At 53.1% G+C, this 18,098-nt stretch overlaps 1 protein-coding gene across 2 annotated transcripts in view; it reads right to left on the bottom strand.

The window, feature by feature from the left end:
- Nucleotides 1–5,241: 5,241 nt before the first annotated feature.
- The window catches only part of TGM6 (transglutaminase 6), a 34,206-nt gene continuing 21,349 nt past the window's right edge, over nucleotides 5,242–18,098 (bottom strand). Inside the window, exons 10-13 of one of the 2 annotated variants that reach the window (XM_051845194.2) lie at nucleotides 17,625–17,966; nucleotides 9,261–9,415; nucleotides 8,891–9,024; nucleotides 5,242–7,722 (exon numbers count right to left, since the gene is read on the bottom strand). In XM_051845194.2, coding sequence (XP_051701154.2) covers nucleotides 7,569–7,722; nucleotides 8,891–9,024; nucleotides 9,261–9,415; nucleotides 17,625–17,966 — 785 coding nt within the window. In that variant the 3' untranslated portion in view covers nucleotides 5,242–7,568. Of the gene's footprint in view, nucleotides 7,723–8,890; nucleotides 9,025–9,260; nucleotides 9,416–9,528; nucleotides 16,594–17,624; nucleotides 17,967–18,098 lie in introns of those variants that run through there. The other variant, XM_051845196.2, reaches the window with a different exon arrangement.

Below are 18,098 nucleotides of genomic sequence, written 5' to 3'. Positions count from 1 at the left end.
GAAAGTCAGAGTTACACAGAGAGAGAAGGAGAGGCAGAGAGAGAGAGAGGTCCTTCATCCACTGGTTCACTCCCCAGCTGGCCACAACGGCCGGAGCTGTGCCAATCCGAAGCCAGGAGCCAGGAGCTTCTTTCTGGGTCTCCCATATGGGTGCAGGGGCCCAAGCACTTGGGCCATCTTCTACTGCTATCCCATGTCACAGCAGAGAGCTGGATAGGAAGTGGAGCAGCCGGGACCCGAACTGGCGCCCATATGGGATGCCAGCAATGCAGGCATTGCCTTTACCCACTACACCACAGCACTTTTTAAACAAAAGATGAGGGTGGCACAGATCAGGGTGGCATTGGCAATGGTGTTGGGAGACAGCTGGATTCTGGGTATCTTTTGATAAAATACCTGACAGCATATATAGCTGGATGTAATGAGATAAGGGAGGAAAACAGGGTAGAGAGTAAACACGGGGGCAGACACTGGGGCGCAGCCTGCCAGCTTTCACCACAGTCGCAGGGCTGCCGGTTTCCAGGGCAGCCGTGGAGACGGGGAGTGGAGCGCGAGCAGGCACAAGCCTCACTGCAAAGACGAACACTCCGGATTGTTGCAAGCCTTCGGTTCATTTCCAGAGTTTGAGAATGTTGGTTTTTTGATCATTGTTGTCAGTGTCCGTGTCACTTTAAAGGAGCAGTGGGAATCAGGAGGGTTTTACCCTGCCCTTCCTGATGACATCCTGAGAAGGAGGACGCTGGTGCATGTCTTACCCATCTTTTGGTCATCTGTCCCTTACTGGTTTGTGGACATCCTCTGGGTATAAACCTCTGTCTGCTTTATGCGTTCCAAGTACCTTCTCTCATTTTTGTCACTGGTCCTTTGACTTTCAGGGGGCGGGGTTTTGAGTATGAGAATCTCTTACATTTGAGTGGGTTCAACGAATTCATATCTTAATTTATAGTTAGTGCTTTATTGTGTGTTCTGCTTAAGAAATCTTTCCCAGTGCAAGGAAATGCTTTTTCTGTTATCTTTGTTGTCTGACCTTTTGTGGGTTCTCATTTGCCATCCACCTGGAATTAATCTGGTGACTGTGTGGGGTGGAGTTTGGATCTGATTTTTTTCTGTAAATATGCAGTTGACCCGGCATCCTTTATCAAAAGGAATCTGCCTGGACCCCGGGCTCTTCAGCGCTGCCTTTATTACAAATCAGATAGTCACAGGGAGGCCTGTGGGTGGCCCAGTTCTGTTCTGCTGGCCTCATTCTCCTCCTGTCTGTACCTTATGGATGTGTATACACATATAGATCTATATTTAAGATGTACTTATTTATTTGAAAGGTAGAGTTACACAGAGAGTAGGAGATACGAGGTGGGGGTGGGAGAGGGGAAGAGAGAGAGAGAGACAGAGAGAGAAAGAGAGAGAGAGAGAGAGAGAGATCAATCTCCTGTCCATCTTTTCACTCCCCAAATGGTCACAATGGCCAGGGATGGGCCATATCCAAGGCAGGAGCCTGGAACTCCACCCAGGTCTCCCACACTTGGGCTCTCTTCCTCCACTTTCCCAGGCGCATTTGCAGGCAGCAGGATCAGAAGTGGAGCAGCAGCGTCTTGAACCAGCGCTCTCACAGGATGCTGGCGTTTGCAGGCAGTGGCTTGCCCTGCTGTGTCACAACGCCAGCCCCTATCCTTCAGCATATTAATCACTATCATTTATAATGAACATTGATCTCCGTAGAGAGAGTCTTCTTACTTCGCCTTGGCTTCTTTTGGCCTTTTGTGTTTCCATGCACATCTCAGGGCAGCACGAGACACAGTCATTAGTGCATGGATCAGGACCAGGGCCTCTCCTCTGCCTTGTTTCCTTCAATTAAGCAACGGCCTGAGAACCTGCTCTGCCCGCCCAATGAACAGGAGCCCAAGGGTCCTCCTGAGGCTCTGTTTTCTAGACCTGAAGAAACTGCAAAGATGACTCGAATGAGAAGCATGGGGGCAGCCAAGGCCAAGGCCAAGGTCGGGGCCACTGACTAATGTCAAAAAGAGCGCAGCAAGCTCAGGTACTTGGGGCACATTGGCCCCGCTCTGCTCCCCGTGTCAGGCTCCTCTGCCCTCCGTGCCTGGTGGAGTCAGGGCTCTAGGTTGCAAGCAAAAGAGAGAGAAGCTTGCTGACTCAATCCGAAGCAGAGAGGGTTCTAAGAGACAGACCAGACCCGGGGGGATGCGGGGTCCCACACTGCCCGGCAAGGAAGGGACGATGTGGCTGAGTGCACGGCTCCAAAAACAGCTTCAGTAGTATTCCCAGTGCCTCTGGCGATGCCGGAATCTCTCCACTCCTTATGACTTGGAGTCTGCTTCCTCCGCTCTTGGACCTGGGAGGAACATGGCAACTTCCTCGATGAATAGGATGTGGCAGAGTGACGCTGGGTGATGACAGTGCTAAGCCACAAAGGCCATGTGCTTCCCTCCCCTCTTCCCCCACAGGTGGTCAAGCTTGCAACCAGCAGCCACATGGTGAGGAAGCCCAGGCCACGTGGAGGGACCCGACAGGCGTTCCAGCCGACAGCCCTAACCGAGGGCGTGGCCATGGGCCAGCATCAACCACCAGCAATGAGCCTCTCCCGATTCCGGTCCCCGGACTCTGAGGCAAGCTCTGAGGGGAGCAGAAAGGAGCTGGCACCCCCAAGCCCCCCTACTCCAAGTTGCACATACATGAGCAACGTAACAGACGCCATGATTTTAAGCTGCAGGTTATGGTTGGTTTGTTACACAGCAGTGGGTCACTGGAACACAGCGACCACGCCCCAGCAGAGATCACTAAGTGGACATGGCCTAGGCCTCCACTGCCACCACCACCACGGCCACTGCTGCTGTGGACTTTCCCTCCTTCCTCCTCAAAGCCCCAGGAGCGAAGCACATGACCGGCTCAAGGTGTCCAGTGCAGGCCGTGCCTGGGGCAGGGTGAAGAGAAAGGGGCCATGGGAGACGGGAGCCAAGAGGCCCCCTCCCACGAGGCCGAGGGAAAGGTGGTTTCCAGGAGGCGCCCCTGGGGGAGCCTGCAGCTCCTTGCCCCAGGCCCTGTGCAGCTGCCTCTTGGCTGAGCGCTTGCCTGCCAGGCTCAGAGCACAGGCTGCGTTCCCTGCTCGCTGCAGTGCTGTGCAATTGTGTTCAAGTGGCTGAATCTCTCTGGGCCTCAGTTTCCTCACTGGGAAAGAGGAGAGGTTAAGAGCACCTACCTCATTCGGCATTGTACAGATTCAAAGCATGAACTCGTGCAAGGCGCCTGGCCTGGCTCCTGGCTTGTAGCACGCACTCCAGGCCGTAAGCGGGATTTTACTGATGATGAGTTTCATCGCCAGCATCCCCTCCTCAGACCCCCATCCAAAGGGGGCTGCCCTAGCCCCGCCCCCTGGGGGGGCGGCCGTCACTAGTATCTTTCTTTAGGATGTCCTGCTTACTTGCAATAGGTTAATCTGCTTATTCAAGAATTCACATACCTGTGTTTCTCACCTTACTGGTAATTCACACCTTTTTATTTTTTATTTTATTTTTAAATTTTTATTTATTTATTTTTGACAGGCAGATTTAGACAGTGAGAGAGAGAGAGACAGAGAGAAAGGTCTTCCTTCCGTTGGTTCATCCCCCAAATGGTCACTGCGCCGATCCGAAGCCAGGAGCCAGATCCTTCCTCCTGGTCTCCCATGCGGGTGCAGGGCCCAAGCACTTGGGCCATCCTCCACTGCCTTCCCGGGGCCACAGCAGAGAGCTGGACTGGAAGAGGAGCAACCAGGACTAGAACCTGGGGTACTGGCGCTGCAGGTGGAGGATTAGCCTAGTGAGCGGTGGCGCTGGCAATTCACACCTTTTTAAATGTTGTGTCTCCACTAGTTGGAGAGTCCTTTGTCAGTCATGGGTGTGGGGCACTGCCCTGTCCTTGGTGTTGAACAGAAGGTAGGGTCAGGGGACTTGGGGAGGCGTGGCCCGGACCCCCTTCAGTGGAAGGTGCGCTGCCCCGGTCACCAGCAGAGCGGCTGGCAGGCGACCCTCCATAGTCAGCTGCTTCCGGAATGGGTAGGGGGAGCTGTATGTCCCCCCAAGTCACGCCCCTTCCCCAGGCAAATCACTGACACAGAGCCCTGGACAAAGGTCCGGCCATCTCAGCCCAGCCTGGACAACTCTGACAACTCTGTGCCAGCTGCAGAGCTGCCTGTGGGGTCCCCCGAGGCTGCCACGGGGCCTGCACATGGTTCAGCTCCTCCCCCCTCCCCTCCTGCTCCCCCCTCCCCTCTTTCCCATGGGTGCTGACCCCCAGGTAAAACTCCTTAAGCAGCGTCCCGCGCCCTGAACTCCATCTCAGAGCCAGCTTCCTGGGAACACACAGCCCGGGAGCGGTGGGCTTGGGGAGACAGGAAGTGAGCCTTTGCTGGAAGAACAAGGGGTCTGCAGCCGCCCCCCTCTCTGTGGACATGCGCAGTCTCCCTGCCCCAAGGAGCATCCCCTTTGCTAGCAGCAGTAGGGGGTGGCCTCCTGCTCTGGGCTGGGTGCTTGCAGGGTTCCTGTCACTCGTGACAAGTGTGTGAGAGGAGACTGAACCCACAGGATGTGGGGAGAAGACCCCGGGCAGATGCTCCCCGAGGACTGGGGTGAGAATATGGATTCTAAATGCGTGACAGGGCTGGGAGGACCCAGGGTCCCATGGCGACGCTCAGTATCCTGCCCAATGCCCACACAGGTGAAGGAAGGTGAGCTCCGGCCGCTGGCCCAGGAGACAGGCGGTCTTTACCCAGGAGGTGGGAGGAGGTGGGACCATGGGCCCTGTTGTGAAAGCTCAGATCCTCATGGGAAACCCAAACTCAAACCAGAGGCCTAGAACCAATCTTGTTGGGGTGGGGTTGAGGTCAGTGACCCGGATCAGGAGGTTGGTCTGGAGTCAGGACTTGGTCTGTGATTGGGGTGAGGAATCAGTCTGGGGCTGGGTCAGGATTCCATGTGGAGTCAGAGCTTGGTCTATGGGCAGAGTCTAGCCAGGAGCCAGAAAGAGACCGGGGGTAGGGCTCATTCTAGCACCAAGGCCGTGACCCAGTCTAGCTCTGAGGGCTCTGTCTGGGTCACAAGCAAGAACCTCTTCCCAGTGTCAGTCTGGGACCTGCTTGAGGCTTGGCCTTGGCCCAGGTTTGGCCTTGATCCTAGACCAGCAGTCTGGGGTCGGCATTCAGTCCTGCAACGAGCGTCTGAGTCAATGCACTGTTCTACGGCAAGTTGGCCTGTTTTTTGTAAATAAAGTTTTATTACAGCACATCTGTGCTCACTTGCGCGTGCCTGGTCTGTGGCAGCTCTCTTGCTCCAGACACGCAGCTAAGCAGATGCAGCAGAGACCTCAGGGTCTGCAAAACCAGGAATATTTCCTGACTGCCCCTGACAGTGAAAGTCACCAACCTCCATTCTAAAGGCTTGGGGGCCCCTCTGCGTGTGAATGCCCAGACCCTTGACCTAGCTCGGGGTCAGCCTCCTCCTGCAAGGTTCAGGTGGTCTTTCAGGGACCAAGGGGACTCAATGAAAGCACAGGCATGGAACTCGGTCAGGACCTGCTGCTGGCATCCTGGTCCCCGTGACCAGCCAACTGCAAGGCTTTCTTCGGCCTTGAACTAGCTGCTCTGCATGGTCAAGGTGGTGACCTCTGCATGACAGCCAATCCCGACCTATACGTGTATATTTTTTTTTCCATTTTCCAAAACCACATCCCCATTCACACTGTCCCTGGGGGGCTCTGAGCTGTCTGCTCTCAGTTCCCTGCCAGGGCCCTCCCGCTGGCTGTTTTGGGTGGAGCTGGAGTCACCTGTGGGGCCAGTTGGCCCCGTGGAAGTGCTGCCTCACTCGGCTGAGAGGCAGCCAGGGCACGCGAGTACTGGAAGCAGAGTTCCCTGGCGGGTGGCCCTCATCGCCTTCAGCTGCTTCCTTCTCCCCGACATGCACACGGCCTGCTACACCCTCCTGCTCTGGAGCTGAGCAGAGGCTGATGCCTGGGTCTGCATCGCGGGTCAGTTCCTCCCTCTGCCCCTGGCCACTCCTTCCTCAACATCTCAAAGCCAGCTTCCTGGGCATCAAAACCTGCAAGAGCCAGGCTGGAGGAAGACGGGCAGTTGGCCTTTGCTGGAAGAACAAGGGGTCTGCAGCCACCCCTGGGGCTGGCACCCCGGGCTGGCACGTGGCGCCCCCTGCTGGGTGGGGCAGCCCTTTCTCCAGGAGTGACATGTGACTTCCTGTTGCCATCCGCTCCCTTCTCCCTTCCCCTGCCCCTCTTCCTGCTGCACAACCCGAGCTCTGTCGCCAGCTGCTCCCTCCCATGAACTGGCATCAACAGGCTCGGTCTGGAAGGGGAGGGCTGAGCTGGGCAGCCCTGATGCACTACAGGTACCCACTCACGGTTCCCCAAGTCCCATGTCCACACTGTGCACAGCAGCAACCATGCCACAGGGTCCACGTGCTTCCTGCCCCGTGTTTGCAAAGACCCACTACATAATTGATTGCACTCGAATTTGTATCCAGGAGGCGTCTCGCTGCAGATGAGCCCGTTCTGTTGTTTTTCAGAGCACTTAGCTTACACGATTGGTTTTAATTCCTCTGCTGGCCCAGAAGGCTCTCAGAGATGAACGCTGCATCCAGCACCATGACCTTCAGGGTCTTGGTGATGTCTACCCTGGCCCTCGTCCTGGGCTCTGTGTCCTGTTCTGGCTCCAAGTGAATGATTTGCATAGCGTAAGCGAGCAGCTGCGGATGCTCCAAGTCAGCGTTGTGCTGTACTCCAAAGAAGCAAATACTGGGTGTCGCTGGGCTGGTGGCTCCTGGGTGGCCACAGCCAGATCGGATTCGGGGCTGCAGATCTTAGCGGGATGAGACCCAATGGCACAGCCTCTCCTTTATCTTCTTCAGTTGCTTCCAGCCAGCGTCAGCCCCTCGGGTCCCGAGCTTGTGTCTCCATTGAGGGAAGTCTCCCATTGGTCACCATGGACTGCTTCCCAGGAGCCTGACTTTGGGGTGACACTTACTCACTGGCAGTGGCATCTCCATGGGCCCCCGCTCTGCCTCTAGGTCACCTTGTGGCCTTGGCAAGGCCCCTCCTCCTCTGTGATGAGAGTGTTGAGGGATGTTTGAATCCCAGCTCTCCCACATCCGGGTTTTCTAGCAGGCCCTGGGCAGGATTCCTGGACCTGGATGTGGCCAGGGCATTTGGAGAGTTGAGAGAGAAACAAGGAGAGTCCAAGGGTCAGCCAAGGTGGCGGTGACTGGCTGGGCCCGGGATACTATGACGGTTGGGTCTGCCAGCTCCCAGAGAGGGTGGTGGTGAGGCACAGGTGGTAGGAGTGTCCTGGGTTCCTCCATCACCCACCGTTGTCCAAAAGTTCAAGGGCTACTGAGTCCAACACCTCATTTTCCAGAAGGAGAAACTGAGGCCCAGGGAGGAAAAGGACTAGCCTGAGTTCATGAGGTCGGGCAGAGGCTGAGCAGGACTAACCTGGGCCTCCTGGCCTCCACTGAGCAGGGACCAGAAGGCAGAGAGGAAGGGAAGAGGCTCTCCATCCCCAGTGGCCGTCACTTGGCTGCGGCCACGTGGATAACCGCAAAGCCCTTGATGTCCGCGAAGTGGGCGCTGACGAGATCCACCTGCAGCTGCCTGGGGCCGCTCCTGGAAGGGGTGATGCTGAAGCGGACCGAGGCCTTCTCCTGGGGCTCCAGGGCGGGCACGCTGGAGGAGAGAGGTGGAGAGAGGCGGCCTGTCGGTCCTCGCTCCTACCTGAGTCCAGCCTGCCTGGCTGTGGCTCTCCAGGGCCCTCCCAGTCAACTTCGCCCTGTGGCTCCACCTCCAAGTCTCAGCAACACGGGTCCAGCTTACTCCTCTCCTGTCACTCACATCCTTCCAGGCTCCTCCTCGTGCCCCGACCACACCTTACACTGCCCCCTGGGCTTCTGTCTCCACTGTTCTTCCTGTCGACAACACCCTTCCCATCCCAGTCGCAGCCAACACCCAGATGAAGCCTCTCTCCTAGGAGGTCTTCCCTGACTGTCTTTCCCGGCTTCTGTCTGGGAAGACCTCCTACCCTCTAGAGACCTAACAAGCTCCTCAATCGAAGATTTCAGGCTCAGCTCAAATATCAGCCCCACTCGGACTCCCCCACCCCCACCCCCACCCCCACCCCCACCCCAGGGCTGCCTCGGGGGCTTGGGGCTGTATCACACGTCCTCTCGTGATGGCCTTCTTTCTCCGAGGGCCCTTCTCAAAGCACAACCTGTTCATCCTAGTGTTCCCCAACACTTGGTGTTACCAGGCAGCTTAGAGCACAGGTCAGGCGGATAAAGGACAAGTCATGAGTGCATGACTGACAATGAATAAGTAAACAAAGAAGCCCGAAGCCCATGGGTGAGGGAGCAAGTAAGTGCACAAATGAATGAATAGTGAATGAGAGGATGAGCAAACAAAAGGGTGGATAACTAAACCAATGAAAACTGAGTTGAGTAGATGAGGGAAGAAGTGACTGAAGTCGTGAATAAAGGAATGGAAGAAGGAATGAGTGAAAGACAGAGCAAGGGAGCGAGGTGGGTGAATAAGGGAGTGGATAAGTGACTGGCGAGGTGACTGGGTGGATACATTCCTGACTAAGTGATGGGCATGGACAGTGGGCACGCTGATGGGCATGGACAGTGGGCACGCTGATGGGCATGGACAGTGGCACGCTGATGGGCATAGACAGTGGCACGCTGATGGGCGTGGACAGTGGGCACGCTGATGGGCATGGACAGTGGGCACGCTGATGGGCATGGACAGTGGGCTTGCTTCCGGGGTCCAGCATCCCTCCTGCACCCCCCTCCCCTCCTGGCAGCCCCTCTCCTGCCCAGCCCCCTTGGCCGTCACTTACTCGATGCTGAGCTGTCCTCGAAGAAGGCCGCTGCCCTCCACCATCAGCACGCAGTCCTCCACTCTCTCCCACAGGGGGTTCACCACCGTCACTTCCACCACAACTGCCACGCCCACCACCGCTGGGCCCCGCACCTGGAGAGGCCACACCCGTGAGCCGCTCCTCCTCCCCACCCCTCCAGGAAACCCCTGGTCCTGGCCGGGTCAGGGGATGGGAAGGTCATCCTCACCCCCACCCCGTGCCCATGCCCCTCCTCCTCGCCCTTGCCAGTGGAAGCTGGCGCTGACAGCACAGACCCCCCACCGCTGACACCCTCCCCAAGTCCAGAGGGGCCCACGGAGAACCAGGTGCTCGAGTGGACTGGAGCCACCTTGATGGTGATGAAGTCCTCTAGAGTAATATCCTTCTCCACCAGCAACTTCTCTCCCTTGGCAACAAGGCACATGGCAGCCAGCAGGATCTTCTTGTCCTCTGTCAGGTCCTCTTTGTACTGGGAGTAAGCGATCACAATCGGGATCTTCTTCTCTGCAGGGGAGGCAGAGGAGGGAGTTGGGGGCTGGAGTTCCTGATGGGAGCTGGAAGGAGAAGGGGACGCCCACCCGACAGCTGTATCCTCTCTGGTCCTCACAGGTGAAGAAGGCATGGCCCACAGAGGGCAATTTCCGGCCCACAGTCACGGGGCCAAGGTGAGGAGGGGATGCCGTTCAGGCCAGTACACTGCCCCGACACCAGCATGTCTTTCCCAGAGCTCCCGGAGATGTGGCTAACTTTTTTCTGATCATTTTAAGAGGGACGCCAACCATCAAGCAACCAGCCCATCAAGCACTGAACCCACCAGGAAGTCACTCACTGTTTATTGAGCACCTACTGTGTGCAGGTATAGAGAAGAGGGAGACCAAAGGCCTGTCCAAGCTTCCAATCCAGCACCACCAACTTCCTTGCAACTTCTCCAAACCACACCCAGCTCCGTGAAGGCCCCGCCCTCATCAGCTGCACCAGTGGCGGGCAGCCTTTTGTGATTCCCCCCTCTCTCTGAGCTCCTGGGGTCCTGGTCACGTCTGGCTCCTTCCCACCACTGCACACGCCCCTGCCTGTGTATTCTCTTCGTGTGCATGTGAGTCAGCACGAGCCATTCTGACTCTCATTCATATTTGGGCTTTGTTTTGCACAGTACAGAAACCTGCTCTCAGGTGCGACGTGTCCCTTCTGGTTTGCCCCAGGCCTGACCATCCCCTGCTGTACTGCTGCTGCTTCCTTGATTTGCATTTTCTCCCCTTCAAGTCTTCAACTTGTAGAAAAGGTCTTTAAAGGGCTTGAGCTTGCCCATGCTGTCAGTCCCCACAGCGCTCTGCCCGTGGGTAGATGCCTGTAGAGGCCAGGAGGTGGAGCTGCGTGTTACAGTATCACCTTGCGTTATGGGCTCCCTTAGCCCAGAAGGTCATTATTGAAAGGAACTTTGCTACAACAACAGCAAAATTCATAACTACAAAGGCTAACATTCATAATTAACTAAGGGATTAAAGTGTACTAGGCATTGTCATGGATTATTTCAGTTAATCATCAACACTCCCTTGAGCTGAAATTATCACTACACCCCTCATAATAACATTATAAATGCTGCCAATCACCACCAAAAATGAAATGTTCGTTGGGTGGTAGGAATGACAGCAAATGCTTTCTGTACAGTACATCACTGATGCCTTGCAGGTGTGGTCCTGGGACCGGCGGGATCAGCATCACCTGGGAAGTTGGACCAGTGCAAACCTTAGGCTCCAGTGTGAAGACCACACCTGCCACCAATGAGTTGCTTGGGCAAAGCTTGGGGCAGGAGTTTAGGAGGAGGAGGAGTTGGAGGAGGAGGAGGAGGAAGGCAGCCCTTTATAACATGCAGTCCACGGCTTTTTGAATTTCTTTTGGCGGTGGGCTCCACTCGCTGTATGAATGAAGCTGACCCCTTCCCTAGGTCAGTGCTTCCTAAGAGTGCCATCGATCCACAGGATGTGACTGACATCTATAGAATACTTCACCAGCAACAGTGTACAGTCTTCTCAAGTTCACGTGGAAGATTCACCAAGATCCGCCACACTCTGAGCTGCAAATCACAAACTAACCACCTTGAAAAACCAGAACTTATACAGCATATGCCCCTAGATGAGAATGGGATTCAACTAGAAATAACAGAAAAATGGCTAGTGTGGGGAGCAACTGGGAGCAACTCGGACTAGACTAAGTTACTGGAATTAAGACTTATTCTATGCATCTGCTTTCCCACAATATGGCGCTGAGAAGGGAAACAGCTTCTACACAGCTGCCTCCAGTTCAACCAATAAACTGTGGGACCTGCTCCTGATTGGAGGAGAGCAGCGTACTCGGCGTGTGGGTAGCAGAGTTGGGATTGGTGGAAGAGGACTATAAAGGAGGAGAGAGACAACATGCACCAGGAACATCTAAGGGGAACATCTGAGGGAATACCTGTGCAGCCCCCTAGAGAGCCGGCCGGCGGTGTGCCGCTCCCCCGCGGAAGTGGGGAATGTGGCAGGGGGAACCGCCCTTCCACGGAGTTGGAAGGGTCGGTAGCCAACCCGGGAAGAACCAGCAGCAAACCCGGGGAGGGCCGAGCAGACAGAAGAACAACGCAGGGTCCTGTGTCGTTCCTCCACGAAGACGGGGAGCGACAGCTAGAAAGTCCCAAATACTTGGAGGTTAAAACAACACACTCTTTGAATATGTGTGCTGCAGAAGAAACCTTGAGAGAAATTGAAAAACATTTAGATAGAAATGAAAATAAAATTTATCAAAATGTACACTATGTAGTGTAAGTGCTTAGAGGGAAATTCAGAGCATTCAATGCCTAGAGTAGAAAAGAAGATTGAAAATCAATAATCTAAACTTCTATTTCAGGACACTAGGAAAAGGAGAGCAAGTTAGATATAGGCACAGCAAAGGAATAACAAAATTAGAGCAGAGGTCACTGAAATCGAAAATCAACAGCAAAAATTAATAAAACCAAAAGCTGGTTCCTTGAGAAAAATCAATAGGCTTCTAACAAGGTTAAGGGGAAAAAAAGGATAAGACATAAATTACTCACATCAAAAATGCAAACGGGACATCCACTGCAGAGTCCACGAACATTAAAGAGACAGGAAAGGCCTATGATGGACAACCCTGTCCCACAAATGTGCAAACCTACATGAAATGGATCGATTCCTTGAAAGGCACAATCTGCCAAAACGGGAAAAGACTGAACAGGCCTTTGTCTATTAAAGGCATGGAATGAGTGATCAATAACTTTCCCAAACAGGAAGCCCCAGGTACCAGATGGGTTCACCGGTGAATTCTACCAAGCATTTTACAAAATTATACCAATTCTTCTACAATCTCTTCCAAAAGATGGAAGTGGAAGAATCCTTCCTAACTCAATCTGTGAGGCTGACATTACCCTGCTACCAAAACCAGACAAGGAAAATACAAGAAAACTAAAGAGAAATAAGCAAATAGATCAGTGGAACACAAAAGAGTTCCGAAATAGACCAACACAGTCAACCGATCTGTTTGTGAGAAACTTTAAATTTATTTGAGACAGAAGAGAGACGGCGCACTCCCATTCACTGGTTCTCTCCCTAGATGCCAGGGATGGGCCAGGGTCAGAACCAGGAGCCAGGAATGCGATCCATGTTTCTCACATGTGTGGCAGGAGCCCAATTATTAAACAGCCACTGCATTAGCGGAAGCTGGTGTCTGCAGCTGGTGCCGGGAACGGAAGCCAGGCCTCCCCGGTATCTGAACCACTGGTCAGACATCCTTGTTGAGAGTGAAGGCAACACAATGAGGACAAGGCAGCCTTTTCTTTCTTTCTTCCTTTCTTCCTTCCTTCCTTCCTTCCTTTCTTTCTTTCTTTCTTTCTTTCTTTCTTTCTTTCTTTCTTTCTTTCTTTCTTTCTTTCTTTCTTTCTTTCTTTCTTTCTTTCGACAGGCAGAGTTAGACAGTGAGAGAGAGACAGAGACAAAGGTCCTCCTTCCGTTGGCTCATCCCCCAAATGGCCGCTACGGCTGGTGCACTGCGCTGATCCGAAGGCAGGAGCCAGGTGCTTCCTCCTGGTCTCCCATGCGGTGCAGGGCCCAAGCACTTGGGCCATCCTCCACTGCCTTCCCAGGCCACAGCAGAGAGCTGGCCTGGAAGAGGGGCAACCGGGACAGAATCCGGCACCCCGACCGGGACTAGAACCTGGGGTGCCAGCGCTGCAGGCGGAGGATTAGCCAAGTGAGCCGTGGTGCTGGCCTGGTAATGATTTTCTAAATACAACATCAAAGGCACAATCTATGAAAGAAAAGTAATTAAGTTGGAATTTATTCAAATTCAAAACTCTGTTCTACAAAAAAAGAGAAACCACTGGGAAGAGAATGAGAAGACAAGCCACAGCCTGGGAGAGGACACTTGCGAAAGATGTATCTAATCAAAGACTGTTATCCCAAACACGCGAAGACCTCTTTAAACTCAGCAATAAGAAAACAAACAACCCAATTTTAAAAACGGGCAAAAGATCTGGCCGCCTCGCCAAAGAAGATATTCCAACGTCAGATAAGCATATGGGAAGATGAGCAACGTCATACATCATTAGGAAATTGCATATTAAAAAAGCAATGGGCTACGCTCACACATGTACTGAAACGGCAATAATGCACAACACACAAGGGCACCTGCTGGACTGGACCTGGAACCTGAGGCGCTCCCATTCACTGCCGGTGGGGATGCAAAACGGTACAGCCACTTGGAAGAAAGTTCCGTGTAACTAAACCTGCTCTCACGCTGTGACCCAGCATCTGACCTTGGTATTTATCCGAGAGAACTGAAAACTATGTCCACACAAAAACCCACACACGCACGTTTGCAACAGCTCTATTCATAACTGCCGAAAGTTGGACGCAACCCAGGAGTCTTTCAGCAGGTGGATGAGTAGACAGACTGTGTCCACCCACATAGTGGAATGCTCGTCAGTGATAAAAAATGAGCTATCAAGACACAAAAAACCATGGAGGAACCTTAAATGCACATTGTTTCCAATTGTAAGACTGTCCAGGCGAGGCGGAACTAGGGGGACAGCAAAAGAACCAGAGGTCCTAGGCGTGGGGTGTCCAGGAAAAAGGGGTGGGGAGGTGGAGCACAGGGAATATTCCAGGCAATGAAAGTGTTCTGGATGATTCTCCACATGTGGCTATTATGCCAAGCCGCAACAGAACACGCCACACAGAGTGAGCACTCACGTAAGCCAAAGACTGGTGCTACTAGTGTGGCAGTGTCGACTCAGCAGTGGTAACACATGTCCCACTCAGTGTTTGTAACAGGAAAGAGCGGTGTGATGAGGGGTGCAGGGAACCCTGTACTTTCCCCTCCATTGTTCTAAAACTGCTAAAAAAAGAAACCAATTTAAAAAAGAAGAAAGGTTAAAATACAGTACATGTTGTAGTAGTCGTACCATTTGGCTCTAGAATTCCTTCTTGTGAGTCTAACCTAACAAGATAATGCAAGAGCCAGAAGAAAAAAATGGAGGGTCTTTGGCACCAAGATGTTTACTTCAGTGTTATTTTTAATAGCAATAAGCTGATAACCACCCCAAAGAAGAAAAGATAAACAGCCATTTATTTATTTGAAGATTATACATCTATTAAAGTGATGTTTATAAAGAGCTTACAATATTTAAATTACAGTGTAATATGAAAAGAGCAGGCCACTAGGGAGTAGTTGCAATATTTAATCAGAACTGCACTGTTCAAAAAGCAAATACGCATTAAAACTTTGGAAGGGAAACATTCACAGTTTGTAGGTGGGTGGTAGAACCGTAGGTGAGTTTTCTCGTTTGCTCTTGAAATCTTTAATGAATATGTATTACTTTTAATTGCTAAAAGCCAGGGGAAAGAGTATGTTAATTAATATTTCATTATGAAGTGTTATTTGTGATTTAGATTTTGTGAAAAATAAATGAGAAAAAAGCTAAAAACTGTATGACACCTCCTTCCCATGCTTTCACGCCCTGTCAAGCCCGCAAGCCTCACTCAACAGGAACTGGCACAGAACGAGGACTTCTTTGTTTAACTGAATCCTTGAGTTTAGAAGTTACGGGACAGAGACGGGGGAGGGGGAAGAGAGATGAAGAGACACAGAGGCAGAGAGAGAGACAGAGATAAGAGAGAGAGAGAGAGAGGGAGGGAGGAGGGAGGGAGGGAAGGAGGGAAGGGCTGAGAGAGACGAAGAGAGACAGAGGAGAGAGGGAAGAGAGACAGAAATGAGGTAGAGAAAGACAAACAAGCCAGGAAAAGGAAGCAGGAATAATCCAATGGGCTCTACTGGGTAAATCTTATCTTTAGTGCTGTGTTCAAGGATCATGAAAAAGTTCCTTGAAATAATTTTTATTTAAAAAATATTTATTAATTTATTTGAAAGTCAGAGTTACATAGAGAAGGAGAGGCAGAGAGAGAGAGAGAGAGAGAGAGAGAGAGAGGTCTTCCCTCTGCTGGCTCACTCCCCAATTGGCTGCAATGGCTGGAGCTGTGTGGATCCAGAGCCAGGAGCCAGGAGCTTCTTCCTGGTCTCCCATGTGGGTGCAGGGGCCCAAGCACTGGGGCCACCTGCTGCTGCTTTCCCAGGTGCATCAGCAGGAAGCTGGATTGGAAGTGGAGCAGCCAGGACTTGAACAGGACCCCACATGGGATGCTAATGTCATAGGCAGTGGCTTTACCTACTACGCCACAATGCTGGCTTCTCCATTTGCTTTTTCTTTTCTTTTCTTTTTTTTTTTTTTCAATAAGATTTATTTGTTTACTTGAAAGGCAGAGTTACGGAGAGGCAGAGGCAGAGAGAGAGAAAGAGTTCTTCCATCTGCTGGTTCACTCCCCAGATGGCTGCAATGGCCGGAGCTGGGCTGATCCAAAGCCAGGAGGCAGGAGCTTCTTCCGGGTCTCCTCCACGGGTGCAGGGGCCCAAGGAATTGCGCCGTCTTCCTCAGCTTTCAGGTTGGTTTAGCCCCAGCTGTTTATTTGAGGAGTGAACCAGTGGATGGAAGATATTCTCTCTCTCTTACTCTCTTCCTTTCTATCTCTCTTCCTCTCTGTAACTCTGCCTTTCAAATAAATGAAATAAATCTTGAAAGAAAAAAAAAAGCAAATGGAATAAGGTTAGTTAAAATTATTCAAATAGGGACTGGCACAATGGCATAGTAGGTTAAACCTCTGCTTGTAGCACCTGGCATTTCATATGCGCACCGGGTTGAGTCCCGGCTGCTCCTCTTCTACTCCAGCTCTCTGCTATGGCCTGGGAAAGCAATGGAAGATGGCCCAAGTGTTTGGGCCCCTGAACTCACATGGCTCCCAGCTTCAGATCAGCCCAGCTCTGGCCACTGTAGCCATTTGAGAGGTGAACCAGCGGATGGAGGATCTCTGTCTCTGCCTCTCAAATAAATAAATAAGTCTTTATAAAAATTATGCAAACATTGAAAGACTTGAGACCATTCTCTTTGGCTGTGAGACCCCAAGGGTGAACTGTAGGCAAATGGGCCATCGGCTGGGCAAGTCAGGCATAGTGGCGTGGGCTACCCACAAGGACAGCGGCTGAGCAAGTAGGTGCTGGGTCCAATACTCTGGGCTGCTCTGTTCCTTCCCTGGCCTGGGTCAGGGGTGCACCTCTAGGGCAACGCTGACTGGGGCTGCATCCTGCCAAGGTGAGAACTGTGTGACTCTGGACTTGAGACTTTGTTTTTCTTCATGTGTTACCTCCCCCAAGGGTCAGAGCCAGCACTGTTATGGCCCATGGGTGGCCAGGGTCCTTGTGTCAGAACTCTGGGGGCAGGGCCTGGCTCATGCACACAGGGTTTCCTCAGTCCCAGGAGGCTTCAGCATTCTTTTGGATTTTAGCAAGGAAACACAGGCATATATTACAAAATGCTTGTTAAGGGGCCAGTGCTGTGGCACAGTGGGTTACAGCCTTGGCCTGTGGCATCAGCATCCCAAATGGGCGCCGGTTCTAGTCCTGGCTTTTCCTCTTCCAATCCAGCTCTCTGCTATGGCCTGGGAAAGCAGTGGAAGATGGCCCAAGTCCTTGGGCCCCTGCACCCATGTGGGAGACCCGAAGAAGCTCCTGGCTCCTTGCTTCGGATCAGCACAGCTCTGGCTGTTGCGGCCAGCTGGGGAATGAACCAGTGGATGGAAGACCTCTCTCTGTAACTTTGTCTTTCAAATAAATAAAATAAATCTTAAAAAAATGCTTGTAAATATTTATACTAATTGGGATAGAGTGTAAACTGCCAGCAGATGAGGCTCTTATGTTTATTTACTTATTTTCATCAGAGAGCAATCTTCTGCCCACTGATTCACTCACCAAATGCCCACAAAAGCCAGCAGCCAGGAACTCCATCCCTGTTGCTCACGTGGGTGGCAGGGACCTAAGCACTTGACCATCCTCTGGGCTGGCCCAGAGTGCATAGGCAGGAAGCTGATGGGCAGTGGGGCAGCCAGAGGCAAACATGCACTGGGTGCTGTGCCCGCATGTTCCCCCCATTGTTACTATTACCACCAGTACTGTGACGCTCAGTTTTATCTTCTGTCAAGTGGGGACACGAAACAAGGCACGGAGCACAAGGTTCAGGCGTCTCCTTCCTTCCTGAGAATGAAGCTGACCCTGGAAGTCCCACCTGCCGCCCCCCAACCCTGCCGGAGCTGGGGGTCGGAGGCCAGCGGCTGCTTACCTTCTTGGGGGCCCAGCCTCACCACATGCGACTCCTGCAGGATCTCCGCCACCGGCTTTCGGGTGTAGAGGATGGTGGCAGCGCTCACATTGACTTGAACGCGCTGCGCCCGCGCGGTGAGGTTGGTCAGGCACAGCGCCAGCTTCAGGTCGTGGCCCAGCACGGGCGGCTCCAGCGCCTTGAACTTGCCGGTGATGCTGGGCGAGGGGGCCGGCTCCAGGAGGGCGTCTCGCCACAGAGCTCGCCCAGCGCTCCTGCGGGCCCGCGCGCGCTTCCCACGGGATTCGGCCCCGAACAGCTTGCGCACAGCCTTGCCGTACACCTGCCGCTCCTTCCGCGACCCTGCAGTGCGTCACACAGTGTCCCCTCAGCCCTCGTCCACCTCCACCCCCCTCTCCGGGAAGGCCACCGCTGTGTCACCGCCTCCGACCTCGGCCGTGGGCCTTGCGCCCAGTTCCCCCACCACTCACACAC

This window comes from Oryctolagus cuniculus, chromosome 11, assembly GCF_964237555.1.
Source record: "Oryctolagus cuniculus chromosome 11, mOryCun1.1, whole genome shotgun sequence".
NCBI lineage: Eukaryota > Metazoa > Chordata > Mammalia > Lagomorpha > Leporidae > Oryctolagus > Oryctolagus cuniculus.
The sequence above is the reverse complement of the archived record's forward strand: the minus strand, read 5'-3'. Positions and strand labels throughout refer to the sequence as shown.